The sequence below is a fragment of the Mobula birostris genome, chromosome 8 (assembly GCF_030028105.1).
Source record: "Mobula birostris isolate sMobBir1 chromosome 8, sMobBir1.hap1, whole genome shotgun sequence".
NCBI classification, from domain to species: domain Eukaryota; kingdom Metazoa; phylum Chordata; class Chondrichthyes; order Myliobatiformes; family Myliobatidae; genus Mobula; species Mobula birostris.
Genome location: NC_092377.1, coordinates 90,547,903 through 90,574,355, shown reverse-complemented (window position 1 = coordinate 90,574,355; position 26,453 = coordinate 90,547,903). Strand labels below are relative to the sequence as shown.

General features: G+C 40.7%; 1 protein-coding gene across 4 annotated transcripts in view; it reads left to right on the top strand.

Annotated features, from left to right (window-relative positions):
* Window positions 1–24,861, top strand: part of tab2 (TGF-beta activated kinase 1 (MAP3K7) binding protein 2) — a 55,995-nt gene extending 31,134 nt beyond the window's left edge. Inside the window, exons 9-13 of one of the 4 annotated variants that reach the window (XR_011886870.1) lie at window positions 1,139–1,639; window positions 10,061–10,267; window positions 10,571–10,630; window positions 11,831–11,915; window positions 24,352–24,861. Coding sequence is in view for 1 of the 4 variants with exons in the window: in XM_072265638.1 (XP_072121739.1) it covers window positions 1,139–1,284 (146 nt within the window). In the remaining 3 variants the exon portion in view is untranslated. Of the gene's footprint in view, window positions 1–1,138; window positions 3,303–10,060; window positions 10,268–10,570; window positions 10,631–11,830; window positions 11,916–24,351 lie in introns of those variants that run through there. The other 3 variants (XR_011886871.1, XR_011886872.1, XM_072265638.1) reach the window with 3 other exon arrangements.
* The last annotated feature ends 1,592 nt before the right edge of the window (window positions 24,862–26,453 follow it).

The window sequence follows — 26,453 nt, the reverse complement described above, 5'->3', positions numbered from 1 at the left end:
TGTATATTACTGCTACTGGAACTTTCACTCATGCTTGTATTTATCTTCAGGCTCAATTACTTCAGAACTCCCACATGTTTGCCTCCAACTTTAACACTTGTAGGCTTCCACTCATTCATAACTCTGCTGCCCAGAGAAAGTATTTGTTCTGTTCGGTTTATGCTGATTCTCATACTTAACTAAATTTAAAACTATTCTCCTTCTGTTGTTGTCTCCATCAGTTCAATCAGTTAACTCAAAGTTGTACTCAAAGTTGTCCTATTACCTGTACACTCCTGCTTAAGCTCTTTCTCTTTGCTCCACCTGTTCCCCTCATTTTGTCTCACAATAGGTAACTTCACAGTCAGTCACCTGTTCAGTGAAGTTAACTTGTTTCATGCAGAACTCCTTTCCTGCTTGGTCTTAAGAACCATTCTATCTGCCATTCCATTTTAAGATGGTAATTGAAATCTCCTTTCTTGACTGAGCATTTAGACTAGCCTCAGGATTTTTGATTTCTTTACCATAAGAAGGATTGTGAAACTTTACGACCGAACAGTCAAGGGAAGTGCAGAAAGATAATATTGAAAGGCCGAGGTATAGTGGACACGGAGAGGGTGCTTCCGATAATGGAGGATTCTAGGATCGGAGGGCACAGCCTCAGAATAGAAGGACATCCCTTTAGAACAGAGTTAAGGGGGAATTTCTTTAGCCGGAGGGTGGTGAATCTGTGGAATTCATTGCCACACATGGCCGTGGAGACCAAGTCATTGGGTATATTTAAAGTGGAGGTTGATAGGTTCTTGATTAGTAGAGGTATTGAAGGTTATGGGGAGAAGGCAGGAGAATGGGATTGAGAGGGATAATAAATCAGCATGAAAGAATGGTGGAGCAAACTAGATGGGCCAAATGGTCTAATTCTGGTCCTGTGTCTTATGATCTTCAGGAAAACAGGATAACTTTCACCACTAAAAACAGTGAAGATGGAGATAAGCTTGGACAGGAAGTGAAGACGGTTGACAGGAGAGGGGGCCTAACTTAAAATGACTGGAATTCTTAACTATTTTTCTTTATTTAATCTGCAAATATATTCAACAGTGTATTTAAGAAAATTGGGAGGATACATTTTCATTCCACTCTAACATTTTGTTTCTAACAGAGCAGAAATCTGCAGTTAAACCGTCAAAGCCAGTGCCAGATCAAGAGGAGGATGAGGGTGCTCAATGGAACTGTAGCACATGTACCTTCCTCAATCATCCGGCCCTGATTCGCTGTGAACAGTGTGAGATGCCCAAGCATTTCTGAGCCATAATGCTCCCAGTGAAAGGAGGAATGCCCCAAGAAATAAGCAAATTGTTTACAAAGACTGCAGTGACTCAGCAGATGCTATGCTGGAAAGAATTTTGATCTGGACCAGGTGGTCTCAAATGGAAGTAGTTGTTTCAGCACAGTGTTTTTTGAGATTAAACACACAGATTTTAGAATCTGCAGGCAAATACTGGAGCCTGAGCTGGTGTTGGATTTGCCTGTTCCAGAAGTATTGTTACCAGCTGAGAAGGATTTCGTGAAGCCACATCTACATGAACCACTGTGGGTCTTATTGCCTTTTGCCTTCTTTCCCTCACTTTCCATCCCAGGATACATTTTAATGAGAAGTTATGTAAGTTTTCAGAACCTCAGGTGAGAATGAGGGGGGAGGGGGAAGGGCAAAGTATGACTAAAATGAAAGGAACAAAATCTTCTGAAGGAAGGGCAGAGGGTGATTGAATGCCAGCCCTGAAGAAGTGCCTGTAGATTGGGTGGGATAGAATGTGTGCATCACTAATGAACCTCACCACTCAGTTCATCTTTCTGCTCTGCAAAATTTAAGATTCAGCGTTGGAATGGAAAAAAAAACTAAAGAACCACGTTACATATACTGAACACTTTCCTACAATGCACACAATCTACTCTTCAAGCTTCCTGTACTGAGCCCTACAAATTGAAGGTTCCCTTTGACTTCTTCCTGTGTGCTCAGTTAATTTAGGTCAGCAGAAACAAGATAGGTACAAGAGATGGCCAGGAAAATGTCAGCAAGAATTGCTGCTAGTTCCTTTCTGTTGACTCCCAATCTTCTCCCTTGGCCATCAACACCCACGTTCTTTCCCTTTTTGCTGAAAAGAGATTATATTTTTTCATCTGGTGAGTGCAAATTTGAATTGGGTTATAATGTTTCCATAGTTCAATGGCCTTCTTGCACTCTCCATCTTAAATTCACTCGTGAAGAATGGTAATTGTATGGGTGCCATTACTTTAGTGAAAGATAAGTAAAACTTGGGAAGTGTAATGTCTTTCTTCCTCTACTCCTGAGTTTCCTGTATTACCTGTATGTATCATGCTTTAGACTTTGGTAGCTAACTTTATTGAGCGTTTTTTTTTTAGCAAAATCTTTCTCAATTGACATGATACCTATGGGAAGTGAAGCCTTAATTTAACTTAAAGCTATGTATAAAGCAGCTCTCAGTGGCCTTTCTGTACAGCATTTCTATAAATTATGCTCTTGAACAGACCTGTGAATGCAGTTCATAAGACAGTGTGACAATCGTGTGAAAATGCACAATTTATTATTTGAGACTTGATTTTATTTTTAAAATATATTTGTAGGTTTCCTGATTCTGTAATTATACAGTGCTTCATCGCACCCATTGAAATGCTGAAGATGAATTTCAAATCAACAGCTGAGGTTTTTAAATAGACCAGTTACACTCAGCTGCCGTACTATGGTTCTGTGTAGTCTGTATGTAATTTGAATTTGCAGATTCAATTCATCTTCTAATTCAATTTTTTTAAACCATCTGTTATTTATATTGCTCAAATTGACCTTGTTGGATAATTGAACATTTTCAGTGGAAAACAGGACTGAATTAAGAGTAGTGTGTATATAAATACAATTATATTGTTACATAGTGATTCTGAGCTTCATCTGCAGGTCTAAATAAAATTTGACTGGTTTTACGTTTTATTAATAAAACATAATGGGATATCTTAAGCGTGATGCTTTACCCTTTTAATTAGATACATTGTCTTTCTGACAAAAGCTATTTATTAAAAGTGAAATTGAACTTCATAAATCCTTTGGGTTAGTGTACAGTAAACATGAGACAGATTCCTCATTTATGATTCTGTAGTATTTGAGTTCTATTCCATGCATTGGAATCTTAAGTAATGAATATGGCAGAGAATTCACCTATTTCTGCTCTATAGCAGAGTACTTGTCTATGTTGCTCAAATGCTGGATTGATATACATAAGGTGAAGATTTGTTTTGTCTGATGTTTCAGTATCTGAGTGATGGATAAGATACCCTTGTTTGTTTTTTTTTAGTATTAATTACTATATTTGACTGAGAGATTTTTGTCTTCGCTCTAATTCTTTGGACAGCATTAAAACAGCCCCTGCCTTGCTTTATTATCTAAGGTGTAAGCATTACATGGAGATCCCAATTGTTCTCTTTAGTTAAAGGAAAAGATAATATACTCAATATTCTGAAGCTATCGGAGTCAGATGTATCATCACCAACATGTGACATGAAATTTGTTGTTTTGCAGCAGCAGTACAGTGCAAAACAATTATAAATTATCTGCCAGTCTTTGGTGGCATACCAAATCCCCTGAAACTCCTAATGAAGTATAGATGCCGATATGCCTTCTTCATGATTGTGTCAATGCATTGGGTACTGGATAGATCCTCTGGAAGCTGCTCATCCTTTCCACTACTGACGCTTAATGAGGACTCATGTATATTTTCCCAACTTCCCCTTCCTGAAGTCAACAGTTAGTTCCTTGGTCTTGATGATATTGAATGTAAGATTGTTGTGACACTGCTCGTTGCCATCTTAGGTTCTACCAACAACTGCATTGGTGAATTTATAGATGGTCTTTGAGCTGCTGCACGAAGCGACACAGTCATGATGTAGAGACAGTAGAGCAATGGGCTAAGCATGCAAGCATTTTTGTGTGGGCAGTAGATGCTATTACCAATTACACCAATAATTCGAGGATTGGAAAAATGGCACAAATGCTAACCAAGATCTAGGACCTGATGTTTTCTACCTGAGTATTAAAGAAAGTACACATGGTCTAGCCATTATCTTCCATTGTGTCCATGATTTAGAAATTGTTCCTTTAAAAGTGGAAAATCTGAAAAGCATCTGCAGTATTTTTGGAAAGTGAAGGTACAAAACCAGAAAATTGTACATAATAGTTCAGTATTTGTAGCATGAACATAAGAAATAGGAGCAGGGGTAGGCCATCTGGCTTGTCAAGCCTGTTCTGCCATTCAGTCAGATCATGACTAATTTGAATCCATTAGGGCAAAGAACACTTGAACACCCGAGGAAATCTGAACACATTAAGATGTGGATTTCTAAAGGATTACTGGCGTTCAACAAACTTAAATAAAATTTTTGAGGAACTAAATAACCAAAATAGTTGAAGAGTATGTGTGGATAAATTTATAAAAACTTCCAAGATAAGTTTAACAAAATCTTTCAGATTATTATCTACATATAAATCTAATACGACTGAATGCAAAGAATTGGCCTGGGTAGGTGGTAAAATGCGTAAGTGGAAGGAACATAGGTAGGTATTTGAACTGGAGAGAACTGTAGATGGTTGTCTACAAGGAGTCAGCAACCATGAATACCATTAACGAGTTGTGGCTAAGTGAGTGATGTAGACAGGAACATAGAATTACCAAGGTACACTCAGCAGGCAAACCACAGCATGATTTCCAATGCAAGTTTGTGGCCACAGATCTTATTCGAAGAAGAATAGATCTATTTAGTTTCCTTATATTATAAGAAAAGCCAGAAACAATGGAACACTGAAGGTTTGTGTGCCTTGTTTACCCCGGAAATGTTAGACCGACAGAAACAAAGTAATTGCAAAGGCTATTGCAACATCAAAGGGTGAGAATTTTAAGATAAGTTCTGATAAAGTATTACAAAACTTACTTGAATATCTAGAATTGTATTCACTATTGAAAGGAAGTGCGTTCAGATTGATCAGATTTTGACAAATTGATTACAAGGATGCATTAATAAGTTTGTCTTTAAAAGGCAATTTTTATTTACTAATGCATATATTTGATCCTTAAGTTTATATTGTCACTATTTCACTTTTTAAAGAATTTGAGAAGCATAGTTTGAACAAAACTTAAATACTGGGAAAGGTTGGGGTATAGAATGTAACGACAAAATAATAGTGCCAATTTAGGAGAGTCGTGTTGCAAAGGGGAATGGAATTCTGATACAGTATGGAATATTAATTCACTTAAACAATCCAAAGGCAAAGTTTGCTAAAATACATTGTGAGTAGATAGATAGATGAGGATTATCCTCGAATCAGCATTAAATAGTGCCATCGGGAAATTAATATTCATATGTTCTCAGTCCTTAAGGAAAATTCTATGTCATGATGCTGTTCTAAGAAATAATGGTTTTTAGAGATAGTGTCCATGAGAAGAAAATTGCATCATCTTCCAGGTTGGATGTAGTACCTGAATGTAAGCAGTGGAAGTCTCTCCCCATCCACAGTACCATAGGTTTTAGAACACTACGTTTGAGTGTTTAATGCTCCTGATGATTTTCATTGTGATAAAACTGTAGAATATTGCTGCTTATGGTTCTCAGCCTGTTAATTCATCTTTGAAGCAGCTGACCACAGCATCCTCCAAATGACTCTGTTTACCCACTCACCTAATTCCACTCTTGTGAAGCTGGAGCTGCATCGTGTTTTCCCTGCTTCTGTATTGTTGTCTGTGTGTATTGCACATGGTAATGTCAACATAAACCATACTCGTGCATTCTCTGAAGCACTAATATCACCCAGAAATACCTTTATGTTACTGCAGTTGACCCTTGATTCTCTGTAATTTGTCAGCTTACTTATCCAACGTCCAGAACTGAACAGAAATTTTCCAACTAAATATTTGGAAGGCTGACATTCTTGACTTCAACCTCTGCCGCAAACTCCCCTGCGCCCCCCACCAAGCCTTTTCCCTCACAGCTGAAGCAGACTCTCTGAGAAATCATAACTTGACCAAGTTAGTTGCTTACCCTCATCTTTATTAACACCACCTTTTACCAGTTCCATAATATGGTTTGACTCTGCCTCAGCTTGTTTGCTGCTGAAACCTTCATCCCCACATCATTGATAGCCAAACTGCTGAAATATCAAACTGTCACCGTAATTATCATGAGTTATTGATCAGGAAAAAACAGGTTGCTAACTGAAGATATTTCATTCAGTTCAGTCTTTTTGTTTCTTGATATGCAGAGTTTTAAACTATTTTTCTCATATATCTGTCTGCTTAAGTTTTTTTTATATTTAACAGAAGTGGAATATGCAAATGTCATAAACTTCCAAATCTCACAAGGAATTTTTAAGGAAACTTGTTCATTTCAGGTTTCAAAGAATCCTTTAATATTATCATCCCTGACTCAGTTTGCTAGCCCTTTTGTTTCTTAAGTGAAATGGCTGGAATTGTAAGGGTTCTGGTGTCCAGCCAGTATTTATCCCACAGCCATCATCATCAGAAAACACGAGAATGAACTTGAGTTTCCAATCACCTGTCACCTTAAATAACATTTCACACTCTATCTGATCTCGCTCTTCATCTGCACCCCTCTGTCCTAAGTTTCAACTAAGCTCAAGGAGCAACTCCTCATCTTTGTAGCCTTCCAGACTCGTCAAAAAGTTTAAAACTTTTGCATGTTCATCATTTCTATCACTTTTATATCTAACAATGATTCCAAATTTCTCTAAAAGCATACAACTGTACTGCAGTTACACCATCTCTGGACAACCTGTTTTCTAAAATCTTTAATTTTTAATAAAATGCTTACTTTATGTTTTAACTAATTTCAGTTCTGATGAAAAATTATCAACCTGAAATATTAACTATTGCTCTCCCCACAAATGTTACTTGACCCTCTAAGAGTTCTGCCATTTTCTGTTTCATCTTGCATTTGTACCAGCAGTAAGCAGCTGATTGAACATTAACTTATTGATATCTGTGGAAGTTTGCTGTGTGATCGCTACACTACCTTACCATAGTAACCTTAGGAAGGTCTGCAGCAGCATGCTTGGGTAAGTTGCTGTTAAGTTCAAAGCTGGAATGGCCTACCAGAGGTGCTGACTCTGTATTTCAGATTCAGTTGGTGCGTAATACATTCTGAGGCTAAACAAATCTTTGGTCAAAGTGTGAATAATGTTAATTTGTTTCTGCATATATTACCTCTTGCTTCCTCCAGGTGGCAGTGCATGCTTAATTTTTAGCTGCTTCCTGCCATTTTCTCCTCCTTTGGAAGTTGCAGTAAGAAATAGTTGAATCTTGTGGCTAAGGTTTTTGCTCTTGAGTCAGAATCAAGTCAAGTTTATTATCCCCGTCATGTGTAGTGAAATGTATTAACCTAGCAGCAGCAGTTCAATGCAGTACATAATATAGAAAGAAAAAAGTAAATCAATTACGGCAAGTATACATATCTATGTTGGATAGATTAAAAATAGTGCAAAAATAATATATATTTAAAAAGTGTAGTGTTCATGGGTTCAATGCCCATTTAGTAATCATATGGCAGAGGGGAAGAAGCAGTGCTAGAATCGCTGAGTGTGTGCCTTCAGGCTTCTGTATCCACTTCCTGACGGTAACAGTAAGAAGAGGGCATGCCCTGGATGAGGGGGGTCCTTAATGATGGACACCACCTTTCTGAGACACCAGTCCTTGAAGATGTCTTGGGTACTATGGAGGCTAGTACCCAAGATGGAGCTAACTAATTTTACGACTTTCTGTAGCTTCTTTCAATCCTGTGCACCCATCACCCTCCCCCATACCAGACAGTGATGCAGCCTTTCAGAATGCTGTCCCTGGTACATCTACAGAAGTTTTCTAGTGTTTTAGGAAACCAAATCTCTTCAAGCTCCTAATGAAATGTAGCTGCCTTCCTTTTAGCTGCATTGATAAAGTTGGGACCAGGTTAGATCCTCAGAGATCTTGACACCCAGAAACATGAAATTGCTCACTCTCTCCACTTCTGATCCCTCTATGAGGATTGGTTCGTGTTCCCTCATTTTATTATTCCTGAAGTCCATCGTCAGCTCTTTCGCCTTACTGACACTGCAAGGTTGTTGCTGTGACACCACTCAACTAGCTGGTATATCTCATTCCTGAGATTCTACCAACAATAGTTGTATCATCAGCAAATTTATAGATAGCATTTGAGCTATACCTAGCCACACAGTCATGGGTATAGAGTGAGTAGAGCAGTGGGCTAAGCACACACCCCTGAGTTGTGCCAGTGTTGATCATCAGCGAAAAGGACATATCACCAATCTGGACAGATTGTGGTCTTCTGGTCATGAAGTCGAGAATCCAATTGCAGAGGGAGGCACAGAGGCCCAGGTTCTGTAATTTATCGATCAGGATTGTGGGAATGATGGTGTTAAATACTGAGCTATAGTCAACGAACAGCATTCTAACAGGTGTTTGTATTGTCCAGGTGTTCTAAGGCCGTGTAAAGAGCCATTGAGATTGTGTCTACCATAGATCTATTGTGATTGTCAAATTGCAGTGGGTCCAGGTCCTTGCTGAAGCAGGAGTTCATTCTAGTCATGACCAACCTCTCAAAGCATTTCATCGCGGCAGATGTGAGTGCTACAGGGTAATAGTCATTAAGGTAGCTCACACTACTCTTCTTAGGCACTGGTATGATTATTATCTTTTTGAAGCATGTGGGAACTTTCAACCGAAGCAATGAGAAGTTGAAAATGTCCTTGAATACTGCCACCAGTTGGCTAGCACAATTTTTCAAAGCCTTGCCAGGTACTCCATTGGGGCCTACTGCGTTATGAGGGTTCACCCTCCTGAAAGACAGCCTGACGTCGGCCTCCGTGACAGAGATCACAAGATCACTGGGTGCAGCAGGGATCTTCACAGCTGTAGTTATATACTCCCTTTCAAAGCGGGCATAGAAGAGTTGAGCTCATCTGGTAGTGAAGCATTGCTACCATTTGTTCATGCTGAGGGTTTGAGTAACAGCAGCAAATCCGGCATCTGTTACACAAACCTCGGCACTCAAAATGACATTTGTCTTCTCTGGTGCTGAGGTCCACCATCCCACATGTTCCACTGGGGCAGCTTAATAAAAAGATTAGCTTTATTTGACACATGTAAATTGAAACATCCAAACCTTCAGTGAAATGTGTCTTTTACATCGAGGATGTGCCAGGGCGCCTGCAAGTTTCACCATGCTTCGGATGCTAATATAGCATGCCAGCAACTTACTAACTCTAACTTGTAAATTTTTGGAATGTGAGAGAAAACCCACACAGTCACAGGGAAAATGTACAAACTTCTTACAGACAGTGGTGGGAATTGAAACCCAGTCTTAAAGCTGGTGCTCTAAAGTGTTATGCTAACCGCTACACGACAGCGCTGCTAGGCCTTGTTTGGTAACAAGGTCCGGTGGTTATGAGGCTGTGAATTCTGGTCTGCGAAGAATAATAAAGTCATACAATACATAAATAAGCCCTTTAACCCACCGGGTTCATGCTGACTCTATTGTCCACCTACGCTATTTACTTGCACATGGTCTATTGCCTCCAGTGCCATGTCAGTTCAAGTACTAGATATTTGTTAAATGTTATGAGAGTACCTTCTTCTACACACTCAAATGTGAAATTTAAAAATAGTCATCTTGTGATCACACAGTTCATAGTTCATATCGGTATCCAATTAGTCTCATCCACTAAGTTGCCCATCCTCTGTCCCTTGTCCGTTTACAACATGGAGCGCCACACTAGCGTAACAGTGAGTACAATGCTATTATAGCTTGGGGCATCGGAGCTCTGAATTTAATTCCGGCATTCCAGCCGTATAGTGATGATCCTCTTGAGTGGTTTCTCCATTTTCAGCAGCGGTCGGTAAGTTGGAATTACCATTATAGGAGATGTAGTCAGAGAGGCCAAGATGAGGGTACGAGATGGCTTTGTAAGTACTGTGCCTGTTTGTATAAATATGGTCCAGTCTGTTTGTTTCCATAGTGACCTTGATGACATGTTGGTGGAATTTGGGTAAAACATCCTGCAGGTTAACATCATTGAAGTCTCCTGCAGTTATGAAGAGACCATCTAGATGCTTGTTTTGAAGAGAGCTGGTGATACTGTAAAGCCCTCTCAGTGCAACTTTAGCATATGAACTCGGGAGATGTAGGCAACAGTGATGAACACAACAGTAAACTCCCAGAGCAGGTAATGTCAGCATTTCATTGTAATGTGCCAAATTTCCCCAGATCAGTGACTGCTAACTATAGATGAATTTGTGCACCTATCATTGTTAATATATACACTGATTTCCCCCTCTGGGAGAAACCAGTCAAGATCTTTTTTTTATCTCCTCCCAGGTTGTTGCAGTAATATTATAACCAACCATCAGCAAGGTCTGCCTGCCTCGTGAAGGACCATGACCATTTGCATTCATCAGTGTATAATTGCACTTTATGTATTAGCATAGAAACAGGGCAAAACAATTCACTAGTCAAGTTTTTTTTTCAGAAGCGGACTTTGGGTGAATGTGAGACACAAGGCTACAGGCGTTGTAATCCGGAGCAAAGTGTAAGTGCTGGAAGATCTCAGTGGCTCAAGTAGCATTTGTGGAGGCCAAGGCACGGCTGACATTTTGGGTTGACCCCCTGCATCAGGACTGAGAGATTAGAGGAAGATAGATCTTGTAAAGATGTGAGAGGAAAGGATGAGACGGGGCTTGTGTGGTGAGGTGGGGGGGAATGAGTAGATGGAGACGGGTAGGAAGAGGGTAGGTGATAAGTAGAACAGATAAGGCAGGGATGATGCGCAGATGAAACTAGATAGTGGAGTTCGCAATTGGCCATTCTGGTTACATGTCATTTCAACTTCCCTCACCATTCCCACACCTACCCTGTTATGTCCAAGGTTTTTCCACTGCCACAGTGGGGCCAAATACAAACTAGAAAAATGACACCTCATCCACCACTTGGGTAGCCTGCTACTTAAGGGTATGTACACTGAGTTTACCATTTTCAGGTAACCCACATTCATATTCTCTCTCCCTTTGTTCACCTTTTCCATTACCCCCCCCCACCTTTACTTGAATTCATTACCCCTCCCCACATGGTTCCGCTGCCCATCACCAGCACACCTATTCACTGGCTTTCTTCTTGGCCTGCCTTGCTCATCCTCTCCTCTGTCAATTCCACCTGCTCAATTTTTTCCTTATCTATTTCCACCTAACATGCAGTAGCATCTGTCTCAAAACCCCCTTCTCCTCCTCTCCCCTACCTGGCAGCATCTGTCCACCATCTCCCACCTCAATAGTTTCCACCTGTACCGACCAGCCCCTGCCTCCCTGCCTCTCACTTCTTTCACTTTCGGAAAGCCATGAACAATTTGTTGGAGGGAATTGTAAAATAATAGCTTTCATCACTGTCCATCCTCAGTCCTGATGTAGGATTTCAACCTTTTACCACCAGAGATGCTGATTGTCCCGTTGTGTTTCTTGGGCAGTCTGTTACTGAATGGATTATTCTGATGACCGTGTTAAAATAATGTGGACTCTGATCTGTAGTTTATACTTCAGTCCACTTGTATTTATTTTAATGTGTATGCTCCTAATGATGATTTGATACTTGGGGGCAGAAGGATGTTGATTGAGATTCTAAAATTGTGAGTATAAAATCCAGGGTAATACTCCCTTGCTGTATTGGAGGAGTGTGAAATGTCAGAGGTGCAATATTTTGGTGAAGGTGTTAAACAAGGACCTGTCTGCTCTATGAACAGCATTGAAGTTCTCGGCTATGATGAACTCTCAGTATGAAGAACAAAACCAGATTATTGATGTCACATCTCTGTTGTGGGAATTTCTGTGAGTAAATTGGCTGCTACATTTCCTATGTTATCACAATGACCACACTACAGAAAGCGCTGTGTTATCCATGAGAAACATCCTAAGGTCTCAAAAAGCTCTCCACAAATGCAAATCTCTTTAATTTACACTTATTACTGACCACCTCATTGGCATTTATGGAATCTTGGTGTACACAAATTGCTGTGTTTCTGACATTATAAAAGTGGTAAACATTCAAAAATATCGCCATTGGTTCTTACCCTGTTAATGAGAAAGTCCTTGTTAGAGATTGATTCACTCTCCCAGGGAGTTGCTGTTTGCCTCAGAACCTCAAGTCTACTTAGTTTCTGACTGAATATTTCATCAGTTTGTGAGGATTCTGCAACCATCCCACTTTCTAAAACTGGCATTAGCCGTATGGAGGGGGCAAGACTGAGCAATTTGGATGTGTGCTTGCTCACATTACTGGCCCCTGGGGGAATGATTTTAGAAGACAGGCTACCCAAGTCAATCTACTTGTGATTGACTTTCAAGTGGCAGACCCAGCAGTATCGAAGGGCCTACTGAGGTTTGCTCTCTCAGTAGAAAATTTTCTACTGGACTACAAATTTTTTTCAAAAGTGTTGCTTCCCAGAATTTTTTTGTTTATGATAGACTGCTTGAAGATGAACACAAATATAACTTCAGACTACTTGAGTCATGTAGAAATTTGGAGAAACAACAAATTAACTTTTATTGAATATAATGTGTTTAATTGCATAATGGTGTTGATGCTTTGCAATAGTTCAACTAAGTTAAAAACATTTTGTTAAATGATTTTCATTTGTACTCAGTGACTGAGACTTCTCGCTTAAGTGTCCAACAATAATTCACCAGCATTGATGGATTCCAGTTGCCCTGGTATCTTTTCTCCATGACTGCAATGTCCTGGTGAAACCTTTCACCATGCTCATCACTAACAGCACCAAGATTTGCAGGGAAGAAGTCTAAATGGGAATACACAAACTGAATCTTTAGTGACATGTTGCATTTCATGGTTTTATATGCTTGAAGCATGCTTTCAACCAGCTGCATGTAGTTTGGTGCTCTGTATATGCCGAGAAAAATTTCAACAACTTCCTTGAATACCTTCCATGTGATCTTCTCCAGTCCTACTAGAAATTCTTCAGCTTGCCTGTTATTGGTGACCTGTTTGATTTGTGGACCAACAAAAATGCTTTCCTTAATCTTGGCATCAGTTATTCTGGGAAGCATCTGTCTCAAATATCAAAATCCTTCATAGAAATTTTTGTGCCTGGTGATAGCAAATTCCATCCTTACAGTTCTGTACCCAATATTTATTACTAAAACCTGTCCTGCCATGCAGCAGCTGTGCCACCTAAGCATGCCTGGACAAGATAGGGAACTTTCCAGCTTACATTGTGGGCAACATTTGAATTGACTTGAATTATGAATTGAAATAATAAACATAAGTTTATTTAAAAAATGGTGCTTGATAGGGAAATTTCATGGTGATTTTCATGATCAGTAGCCCAAAATTCATAAGAAACACCTAAAGGTATTCAGGAAGCAAAATCTTTGTTGTCCAGTGAAATTACAGGAAAGAGCTGCACCTGGAGCAGCAGGCTGTGTGATTGACTAATGTACATGGTTATGTGTGACAGGGTGCATGGGGATTATAATTTACTTGAAAAATCTCACTGCCATTGCTCATTACAGTCACAGAGTGAAACAGACCCTTCAATCCATTGACTTGCCCCCCCCACCTCAATTACTTTTTATTTTCCCTGTGTTCCTATCAACCCCTCCAAGATTCTATTTAGAGTGGCTGCCAACGGGCACTAGATGTGGGAGGAAACTCACACAGACAACACCAGAGATCAGGATTGAATCTGGGTTATTGGAACTGCGAGGCAACAGCTGTACCTTGCTCTGCCCTGAAGCCATCCCAAATCGTCCATTTCAATAAGTGAATACAACAGGAATACAGTATGTTCCAATTCCCAACAACAAATTATTCATGGCTTTTCACAAATGAAAATGGCTTTTCAGTTAGTTCATTAAACAGCCATGATCTGTACCAATTTTAAACAAAATAAACTTTGCTTAACATAATTAATACTCAAGTTGTTCCTGTGAACAGGGTTTCGTATATTGTTGGTTATATGGTTGTGTGAGGGTGTATCTCGTCTGGTGATTGTGGTTTATTGTGTGAAAGTCTTCATGGGTGAATTGATGATGTGACAAAGCTAATCTTTTATCTTTAAATACGAACATTGAATCATACAGAGAAATGCGCTGTTTTCGACACCGACCAATATATTCCAAATACGTGCTGGGGACAGCCCGCGAGTGTCACATTCTTCTGACGCCTATATAACATGCCCACAATTTACTAATCCTAATCTTGTATGTCTTTTGGAATGTGGGAGGAAAGCAGAGCACCCGGAGTAAACTGATGTAGTCACAGGGAGAATGTACAAACACCTTACAGACAGTGGCAGGAATTGAACACCAATCTTCCAATTGCTGGCACTGTAAAATGTCATCCTAGTCGCCACACTGCCATCCTGCCCACAGGTGCAGCATTAAAAGTGTGTGGGAGTTTGGTGACAGTGCATTTTTCATGAAAGGGTCTCTTTTAATTTCTGTGTTACTGTCTTTAGTAATTTGAGAGTGCATGTGAATTAGTAATTGTCCTTGTGTGTGATTCAGTGAAGATTTGTGTAGCAGTTAATATTGTGTATCATTCATGGCACTATATTTAGCCGTTTGATTGTGTTTAACAATGTGTGTATGTGGTGTTTCAGCTATGAAGTGTATGGTGGTGTGTATGTGGGTCTGTGTGGTTCACAGTGGTTCTCAGGATGGTGTGTTTTTTTTTACAGTGATTATGGTGCAATGTCTGTGTTTAGGTATGTTTGGAGTATATCAAATCTGTTTGCAGCCTGTGTTGTCTGTATGGAGTGAAAGTGGGGTGTGCAGAGGACTTCAGTAGTGTGAATGTGTGGGTGTATGCTTTGTAGTGCACGTTCCCAGAATATTTGACTATGTGAAGCTCAGCATTGAGGATGGATTGACTTGGCAAATTATGGTAGGCAATAGCTTGGAAAGATCTAGTCAAGTCAAAGATTTAACATAATGGTTTCATTGTGGGAGGGTGGGAAGGTTTGTCCCAATTGGTAAAAGGTCTTCAGGTCAGCCTTGATTAGATACCACAGCTATCTTCGTAAAAGAAAGGAAGAGGTCACCTCTGACATTGTCAAAATGAAGTTTTCAATTTTGCCTTAATAGAAACACTCGCCCCGTGTCCAAAGGTCATGGTTCAGGCTGCACTCTATCAGCTGCAGAATTCCTTAGAGCATTGTGGAAGGTGCTATTAAATATACAGTACATCCTTGGGGAGCCTCACATAGGCACATACTGCTGTGGAAGTCCAAACAGACCAGAGGTTCCAGAAACAGATATCATTAATGTGGCATGGATAGACACAGAACATATCATCTGAAAGGCTAGTGCAATGCTGCCTTTATACAGAGAAAGCTGGAAGTCGTGGTGTTAAAAGATGCTGGGTTGTACTGAAGGAGTGTTGAACTATCAGTGGTCCTGTATTTTGGATGAGGTATTATCACATAGATTTGTCTGCTTTCCCAGTTGAGTGTGAAGAATCTCTGGCACAGTTTTCTGGTCAATATTTATCCCTCAATGCATGCCTTAATTTGCTAATCTGGCACTATATCATATTGCTGTCTGTGGGAGTGTGGCCTTTTGCTGCCTATTACAATCGCCACACTTTCCAATATTGCTGAATTTGACCATAAAGCGTATCAAGATGTCTTTAAGTCAGTAAAATTGCTATATAAGTGCGAGTTAAAACAAAATGCTGGAGAGGTCAGTGATCTGAAACATTAACTCTTTCTCTCTCCACGGGTACTGTATGACCTGCTGCGTATTTCCTGTATTATTTCAGATTTCCAGCAGGTTTTTCCTTTTCAATTTAATGTTTTTTTTTAACTAATAGAAGTTATTCTCCATTTTCTCCTTCCTAATCTCTCTCAATCTTGTTTTTGACTTCAACCCATGCATCTTTGAAGATGAGGATGTTTCCAGTTGTACATTTTTTATAATTGCAGAGCTGCTTATCTTCATTCGGTACACCAGTGTAGTCTTTCCTGCAATGCTACTGAACCGGCTGTACTGGTATGAGCCAGATGGGAAATAACTGAGTTGTGTCTTGTGATAACATATGGTGAGGAAAAGGAAGCAGCTGAGGCTCTTACTATGATTGTTAAACTATTCTAATTACGTCTGCAGGCTCCGAATGGGTCACACTTCCCTTCATCCCCTTTCCTTGTCACGGAGTCCCCATCAATAGTTCGATCTTCATAATTTGTTTTGTTCAGGTTAATTCAACTCCCATCTTCATCCCTTAGGATGACTGATTCCATGAGGCATCTCTTTGGGGCTTTCCTTTGTTCCCAGCTCTCCTCTTTGTCGCACATTCTTCAGACACAATTACTGTGAATGGGAGGAACCGAGCCTTGGCCCTCACTTTGTGTTTGACTGAGGCAGCCATTCGCCTTGACATAAATCAGGGCTGGACTATGGAACAGAAGCTTGGGAGGGGTGAGGGAGAGGAAGCATCTGGCTCTCAATCAGCGCCAAATTGAGAAAAGCAAACCAAGCGTGAACTAAGGAAAGAATAAGTAATTGTTCTGGGAAGATGGATATTTGAAAGCTAGTGCAACATTAAGCAAGGACCCTGAAACAAAACTGCTCCTCTATAGATAAGTATCAGTACACTCACTTCAGTGGTGGAAGTAAGTTCAATTTACAGGTCCCATTCTCACTACAAGAGCTCAACATTTAACTCTTGCTGGTTCCCATTATTCTGTTCTGTTGCTTAGGGTTTCTTTGCTAAGTCTTCAGACCACTATTAGAGCTGTTTCCAGCTTCATGCTTCTGATTAGTAAAGTATAAACCAGTCTAGCCTGGAAGGTTTTAACTCAGCAGAAGTAGCTTCCATTAGCAGGACAGTCAGTGACCCAAAGGCCACTGATTTAAGATAATATGCAAAAAAACAAAGGGCAGAGGGGGAAATTTGTTGTATGAATATAGATATAATGAGCAAGAAAGCATTGTCTGAGAGGATAGTGGAAGTAGATTCTATGTTTTCCAAAAGTGAATTTTAAAAGGAGAATGGAATGGATAAGGGGAAAACTAGGTGATTGAGGCTAATTGGGTAGCAGTTTCAAAGACGCAACACAAGTTTGATAGGCCAAATTTCTGACAGTAATAGTTTGGGGAATCAGGATAATTCAAGCATATCGGATCAATTGTGGCTGATTGATCATGTAGTGAATCGATTGGCTCTCTTGCAGAGGATTCTCTCTCTGTCTCTCTCTGTCTCTGTCTTTTGGAGTGGGTTTTAGAGTGCACATTTTTTTTTGTCTCGTCAGGCCCAGTTCATAGCTCCCACACTGTAAGTTGCCCAGTGTGTACTGTTACTAACATGACTCAGTAAAAATATTTAATCATACTACTCTTCTCATTCTTGCTCTGTGCAGACATAATAGTAATGATGTGTAAGTGGGACTTTTAGCTAGAAAAGAAAAAAGTAACTATTAGCTCTGGAAATTCTTGACCAGTTGATAAAGGACAGTGCTTGATAGCACAATACAAGTTCTCATAACTAAACAAGGCCTTGTAATTAGGGAGTTTAATTCTATGCTTTATGTAGCTAAACTATGTGGTCTACTGTCTGCTCAGTGTTCATCTAAATACAAATTAAATGCTTAAAGGTGCTCAACTCTACCAATCGTTCTGAATCCAGAGAGCTGGACCTAGATTTTCACAGGTCAATAAAGATGGAATGACAATACTATGTTGTACATTGCATTCAATCCTGTTTTTCCTAGTGAAGAAAGTTTAATCTTGCTCTGCTCTAAGACATTGTGGAAGACGCGTGTCTTTTCGTACTCATTGATTATCCTGATAATTGAGGTGATATCTTCGATCCTCCCTCCCCCACCCACAGTATTAATTGCATTCATCTCCATTAAGTGTCGATTAACCCGGTTGTTCTCGTTCCTCGAAGTCAGAACATTGTGGGTTCCTACCTCGTTCTGGGATGTGAGCTCACACAATCCAGGCTGACGTTGTGGTCAGTACATAGGAAGTAGAACATAGAACAGTACCGCATAGGAACAAGTCCTTTAGCCCTCAAGGTCAGAGAATGCACATGATCCATATCCCTCCATTCCCTACATAGTCATACAACAGTGCCTATCTGAAAGCCTCCTGAATGCCATGCAGCAATCGCGCATAAATAGCTTTGAGTTGTTAAAACATTTATGATCTCGTCAAGATACTTAAATGTCGTGATGGTAGCTGGATCCATCACCAGCCCCGCAACCCCCACCACTCTCAGCACCATGTAGCATATTTCAACCACCTGCGTGGAAAAAAAATCTTTCCCTCCAAACCACCTATCCCTTATCTTAAACACTTCACCCTCAGGTCATACTCTGCTAAGAGTAAAGGTTCCTCGTTATCTGTCCTATTCATGCCCCTCAAATTTCATATACTTCATTTGGATCCCTCTTCAACCTGCTCCCCTCCAAAAAAGCAGATCTTCCAGCCTCTCTTCATACCTAACACATCCTATCCCAGGCAACATCATTTTCACCCTCCTCAGTGGAATCATGTCTTTGAAAGACATATTCCAGGCAGTATTCCAACTGTTGTCCAACCAAGTTGTACTATAACTTCCTCTCTTATACTCTGTGTCCCAGTAATGAAAGCTTGTCTGGCCAAGTTTACCACTATGACTTGTGATGTGCAATCAGTTACATACCACACACTGAAAATCTCATTGTATCTGACAGCACTCCAACTTGTGGTTTGTAACATCATGCACACTCCTCAATTAGGCTGTCTTCCAAGATGGCTATTGATAGTTACATTCTGTGTTCCTTTAATTGTGGTTTATTTTGAGATATGTGCCATCTTCTCTGCTTTGCGGTGGGAACGAATTTCAAAGGACATAAAATTGTCAAATATTCCAAAATTTTAGAACAACCAAAGCACCTTCCATTCGGTGAAGTAATTTTCAAAGACCAAGCTGTGGAAGAACGCAGTTGGTCAGTTAGTATCTGTGGAAGTAGAGTAATGGTCTGGTTTTTTTCCAAATCATCTACCATCCTTCTGCTTCCACAGGTGTTGCCTGACCCACTGAGTTCCTCCAGCATTTTGTTTCTTCCGCCAGACCTTAGCACCTGCAGTATCTTGTATCACAAGTATTTTTCACAGGCATTTACTGTTGTAATGTTGAAATGCAGCAACCAGTGTGGACATAGCAAAGTCCCAAGATAGTGTGAACATGATAAGGTAGCTTAACATGTATCCTGACTGGTTGCATCAAGGTCACACGTGGAAACACCAATCCCAAGGGCGGAAAAGCCTACAAAAAGTAATGGATGCAACCCAGTCCATCACAAGAAAAGCCCTCCCCACCATTGAACACACCTACAAGGAGTGCTGCCACAATAAAGCAGCATCCGTCATCAAGGACTGCTACCATCTAGGCCCTACTCTTCTTGCTGCTGCCATCGGGAAGAAACTACAGGAGCCTTAGGTCCCACACCTCCAGGTTCAGAAACAGTTATTACCCCTCAACCATCAGGCTCCTGAACCAGTGTGGATAACTTCAGTCACATCAACACTGAACTATTCCGCAACCTATGGACTCAATTTCAAGGAATCTACAACTTGCGTTCTCTACCTATTTATTTACTACTTCATCTATTTTTTTTTGGTATTTGCACAATGTGTCTTCTTTTGCACATGGATTTTCAGTCTTTGTGTGTAGTTTTCCATTGTTTCTGTGTATTTCCTTGCTCTACTGTGAATGCCTGTGAGAAAATGGATCTCAGGGTGTATATGTGGTGACAGATACGTACTTTGATAAGAAATTTACTTTGAACTTTGATTAAATATTGGCAGGACACCATAATTCCCTTCCTCTGTTGAAACAGTGCCATTGAGTCATGTACTCCATCTGATGGGACAGACAAAGCCTTGATTTGCAGTCTCATCCAAAAGACAACAACAGTATTACACTCTCTCTTTGTGTACTAGTGGAGTTTTCCGCTGAGGTGGAGATAATAGGGATCTTCGAATTCCTAGGTGTAGATATCACCAACAAGTTGTCCATGTCCAGTCACAAGGAAGCTATGTCCAAGAAAACACACCAGCGCCTTGAATTCCTCAGAATGCTGAGGAAATTTGACATATCCTAATAATTCTTACCAAATTATTACAGATACAGATGTACCACAGAAAGCAACAGCTTGCTACTGCAGTTGCTCTTCCCAAGACCTTGAGAAATTGCAGAATTGTGAACATAGTCCAGTCTATTGTTGGAAACAAGCTTCCCCTTAATTGACTCCAGGAAGATGCCCAGCGTAATCAAGGACTCTTCCCACCCCAGTCACTCTCTCTTCTCATCCTCCCCATAAGGGAGAAGCCACAAAAGTTTGAGAACACATACCACCAATGCTCAAGCAGAGTTGCTTTCAACATTGTTACAAAACTCTTACACAGACTTTTTGTGCAAAAAAGATTAACTCTGATCTTTCAGACTACCTCGTCATGGCCTTTGCATCTTCTTTGCCTACTTGCACTGCACTTTCTCTCTAATCGTAACTGCATTCTGTTTTCTCCCCCTTTTGTACAGTCTTGAAGTACCAAATGAAATATTCTGGATGGCATGCAAACAAAAGCATTTCACTGTATCTCGGTACATGTGACAAAAATTATCCGACTACCTGATCGGCAGAGGAACTACCAAATGACCTATCACAGTCTTGTAAAAGTAGCTCATGCCTGAGGTTATAATTGAAACAGATGAGCCCTGAAATTGCTACAATAGACTTCAATTGTTTCTTCCAAGTATGAAGTGTACTGTAGACACAAATCGGTTTCTGATCATTGTAAGGAGTTTCCAACTACCTCGTTGCAATGTGCAAGTAGACAAGTGTACAAGTGCACAACTTAATTTAGTTTTTTTATATTTGTGTATTTCTTACTGTCATTTATAGTTTCTTTATGTGTAGCAATGTACTGCTGCCACAAAACAACAGATTTCTTAACATTTGCCGGTAATATTAAACCTGAGCAACACACATCAAAGTTGCTGGTGAATGCAGCAGGCCAGGCAGCATCTGTAGGAAGAGGTGCAGTCGACGTTTCAGGCCGAGACTGAGTTAGTCCTGACGAAGGGTCTCAGCCTGAAACGTCAACTGCACCTCTTCCTACAGATGCTGCCTGGCCTGCTGCGTTCACCAGCAACTTTGATGTGTGTTGCTTGAATTTCCAGCATCTGCAGAATTCCTGTTGTTTGAATATTAAACCTGATTCTGATTTTGATTTTTGCTCATAGACATGGTTTGGGTTTCAAATCTCCAAGGATTATTTTCATATGTCTAGAGAATGGAAAAACTCTGACAGACATGAAGTGATGGCCCATCTCTTAACAGGTTAAAAAAAAAACTTCAGAGGAATCCTGCTTTTAGTTGAGTCAAGAACTGGGAAGTTTGTTACATGAGCACATTCCGGTACTTCACTACTTCATTTCCCAGGAGAATGATCAGGATGTAGCTTTCCCAGTTCCCTTAGTACGTGTGGCCCTGTGCACATCCTTGAGCACTTTGTCAAGGCTAGCTTGACAGGCATGCTAGATTCAAGCAGCTGTGATTTAGGCTGGATGTTTGCTCTATTAGATAGGTAGGCATTTGTATTGAAATGACTCACTTTCTACCGCTGGTACATAATGACTAAAACCTATGTGCAAAGTACTGCGTAATATATTGTTTTACAGCCAGGCCTGATGAATCTCTCAAAATATGAGGTGCACGTCAGAAACATCCTGGAAAAGGTGGCCGCCTTATTCTCAAAGCAGACTGCAGTTGCTTATGTTTGTAAATGCTCTGTTATTCATTAATACTATACCTTCAAGTAATTGTGTGAATTTACCTTAAAGAGGAAGTGGTTTCTTGTGGAATCATGGAGCAATATAGGCCCTTCAGCCCATCAAGTTGGTGTCTAGCATGTAGCACCCACTTGTACTAGCCCTTCCCAAGTCCCATTGTACTCTCCCCACGTCATTATCAGTTCCTTCAGAATCTATGGCTGCACATCAGAATTGAAACCAGGCCTCTAGCACAGTAATGTAAAATCTACGGCAGCATCACTCTGCCCCACGGACCACCTGAAATCCCAGGTGTGTATTTCCCTTCTATTTAGCATGCGATATTACAGTCCAGAATGTGCTGGCAGAAAGGGCACTGGTGATGTTCAGAAAGGATGGTATATTAAGGATTGGAAGGAAAGGTATCTATAGGATTGTGGAAAATCTGCAGGAAAGCAAGAGAAATGGGACTTTCTTTCAAAAAAGCTGGAGCCCAAATGATAGGTCAACAAATCTACTGTGAGCTTAATTTTCTTTTCATTCTTGATGTGTGTCAAGTCATTGCTGAGCCTTGCCTATAATTTCTGAGTGGTCTCTCCTCTTTCTCCATCATTTCTTCCCAATCAACTTATATTGGGCATTCAGACGGGACAACAAGCACTGGAAACAAGGAGCAGCAGTGGTATTGAGCTTCGGTGCATGGACAGAGACAAATTTACAGTTTAGTAGGTTTCACAAAATGATTCCTCCAAAGGGACAGCAGTCCATCAGTACTATACTGGGAGTGCCAGCCTGGACTATGAGCTCAAGACAGTAAAGAAGGATTTGAACCTACAATCATAAAAAATCATTATCATTCCACTTCTGAAACTGAAGCAGGACAAATCATGAACAACATAAAAGACCATAAGACATAGAAGCAGAATTAGATCATTTGGCCCATCAAGTCTGCTCTGCCATTCAATCATGGGTGATCCTTTTTTTCCCTTCCTCAACTCCACTCCACGGCCTCCTCTCTGTAACCTTTGATGCCATATCCAATCCAATGAAGAACCTATCAAACTCTGCCTTAAATACACCCAACGACCTGACTTCCACACCTGCCTGTGGTGATAAATTCCACAATCTCACACCCTTTGGCTAAAGAAATTCCTCTGCATCTCTGTTTTAAATGGACACCCCTCTATCCTGAGGCTGTGCCCTCTTGGCCTAGATCCCCGCCATGGGAAACATCCTTTCCACATCTTCTCTGTCTAAGCCTTTCAACATCTGAAAGGTTTCAATGAGCTCCCCCTCACCGTTGTAAATTCCAGCAAGTCCAGACCCAGAGCTATCAAACATTTCTTGTATGATAACCCTTTCATTCCTGGAATCATCCTTGAAGCCTTTCCAATACCAGCACATCTTTTCTTAGATGAGGAACCCAGAACTGTTCACCATACTCAAGGTGAAGCCTCACCAGTGCCTTAGAAAGTCTCAGCATCACATCCCTGCTCTTGTATTCTAGACCTCTTGAAATGAATTCTAACATTGCATTTTCCTTCCTCATCACCAACTAACCTTTAGTGTGTAATGCACAAGGACCCCCAAGTCCCTTTGCATCTCAGATTTTTGGATTTTCTCCCAATTTAGAAAATAGTCTGCGCTTTTATTTCTACTACCAAAATATATGACCATGCATTTTCCAACATTGCATTTCATTTGTCACTTTCTTGCCCATTCTCCTAATCTGTCTAAGTCCTACTGCAGCCTACCCATTTCCTCAACACTACCTGCCCCTCCAACAATCTTTGTAAAATCTGTAAACATGACATCGAAGCCACCTTTTCCATTATCCAAATCATTGATATACAGCATGAAAAGAAGCAGTCCCAACACTGACCCCCATGGAAGGCCACTAGTCATTGGCAGCCAAACAGAAAAGGGTCCTTTTCAATGATCTAACCATGTCAGTAACTTTCCTGTAATGCCATGGGCTCTTAACTTGGTGAGCAGCTTTTTGAGCACCTTCTCCCTGGTAATAATAACTGCACTCAATTCTCTTCCCTCACATTATTCAACATCTGGCACACTGCTAGTGTCTTCCACAGTGAAGACGGGTGAAAAATACTCATTTAATTCATCCGCTTGCAGCTCTCTTTTATTTTTTACTTGAGAAAGCTTTTACTCTCCACTTTGATATTGTTTGCTAGCTTGCTTTCATATTTCATCTTTTCCCTCCTAAAGATTCTTTTAGTTGCTCTCTGTAGGTTTTCAAAAGCTTCCCAATCCTTTATCTTCCCACTAATTTTTGCTTTTTTGTGTGCCCTCTATTTTGCTTTCACATTAGCTTTGACTTCCCTTGTCAGCCATGTTTTTACTATTTTGCCATTTGAGTAAAACCCTCACTAATTTTTATAGAAAGATACTAATACTTATAGGAACTAAGATACTAATATTTTATAGAAATATACTAATATATACTAATTTTTATAATTTTTATAGAAGAAAACATTCTTCTAGGGTGCATCACAACCTGGTATGGAAGTTGTCCTGTCCAAGACCCGAAGAAGCTGCAGAAGATCGTGAACACGGCGCAGCACATCACACAAACCAATCTTCCGTCCTTGGACTCACTTTACACCGCACGCTGTCGGAGCAGTGCTGCCAAGATAATCAAGGACATAACCCACCCAGCCAACACACCTTTCGTCCCTCTTCCCTCCGGGAGAAGGCTCAGGAGCTTGAAGACTTGTACGGCCAGATTTGGGAACAGCTTCTTTCCAACTGTGATAAGACCGCTGAACAGATCCTGACCCGGATCTGGGCTGTACCCTCCAAATATCCGGACCTGCCTCTCGGTTTTTTTGCACTACCTTACTTTCCCTTTTCTATTTTCTGTTTATGATTTATAATTTAATTTTTTAATATTTACTATCAATTTGTAATCCAGGGAGCGGGAAGCGCAGAATCAAATATTGCTGTGATGATTGTATGTTCTAGTATCAATTGTTTGGCGACAATAAAGTATAAAGTATTTCTTTGTTTTTGGAATACATCTATCCTGCACCACCTTCATTTTTTTCCCAGAAACTGATGCCATTGCTGCTCTGCTGTCATCCCTGCCAGCATCTCCTTCCAATTTACCTTGGCCATCTCCTCTCTCATACCACTGTAATTTCCTTTACTCCACTGAAATACTGCTATGCCAGACTTTACTTTCTCCCTATCAAATTTCAAGTTGATCTCAATCATATTGTGATCACTGTCTCCTAAGGGTTCTTTTACCTTAAGCTCCCTAATCACCTCCAGTTCATTACATAACACCCAATCCACTATAGCTGATCCCCTGGTAGGCTCAACAACAAACTGCCCTACAAAGCCGTTTCATAGGCATTCAACAAACTCACTCTCTTAGGATCCATTTCCAACCTGATTTTCCTAATCAAACTTGCATGTTGAAATCTCCCATGACTATCGTAACGTTACCCTTTTGACATACCTTTTCTATTTCCCATTGTGATCTGTGGTCCACATCCCAGCTACTGTTGGGAGGCCTGTATATAACTGCCATCAGGGTCCTTTTACCCCTGCAGTTTCTTAACTCAGCCCACAAGGATCCTATATCACATCTTTCTAATGATTTCATGCCATTCTTTACCAGCAGAGCCATGCCTACCTTCCTATCCCTCCAATACAACATGTAACCTTGGGCATTCAGCTCTCAACTACAATCATCCTTCAGCCATGATTCACTGATGTCCATGACATCATACCTGACAATCTGTAATAGTGCAAAAAGATCATCCACCTTATTTCTTATACTTTGTGCATTGAGATATAACACTTTTGAGTACTGTATTTACTACCTTTTTTGATTCTGTATCCCTAATGCACCCCACTGGCTGCAATTTTGTCCTACCATCTGCCTGCCCTTCCTGACAGTCCGATTGCATGCTCTCTTTGCTTTTTTAACATCTGTCCTATCCTGAGTCCCTTTACTCCAGTTCTCGCCCCCCTGCCAAATTAGTTTAACCCCGCCCCAACAGCTCTAGCAAACCTGCCCATGAGAATATTAGTCCCCCTTGGGTTCAGGTGCAACCCGTCACTTTTGAATAGGTCATACCTCCCCTAGAAGAGATTCCAACAATCCAAGAGTTTGAAGCCCTGCCCCCTGCACCAGCTTCTCAGCCATGCATCTAACTGCCAAATCATCCTGTTTCTACCCTCACTGGCACGTGGCACAGGCAGCAATCCAGAAATTACTACCCAGGAGGTCCTGCTTCTCAGCTTTCTGCCTTGCTCTCTAAATTCCCTTTGCTTTTCCTTCCTATGTCATTGGTACCGTAAAATGCTGTGGATGCGATCCAGGTCGTCCCTGACCCTGACACCTGGAAGACAACACCCCATATGAGTGTCCCATTCACGTTCACAGAATCTCCTGTCTGTCCCCCTGACTATCGAATCCCCTATCACTTCCACTCCCCTCTTCTCCTTCTTTTCCTTCTGCACCACGGACCCATGCTCAATGCTAGTAAGCTGGTCTCCGTGGCATTCCTGTGCGAGGTCATCCCCCACTACAGCATCCAAAGTGGTATACTTATTAT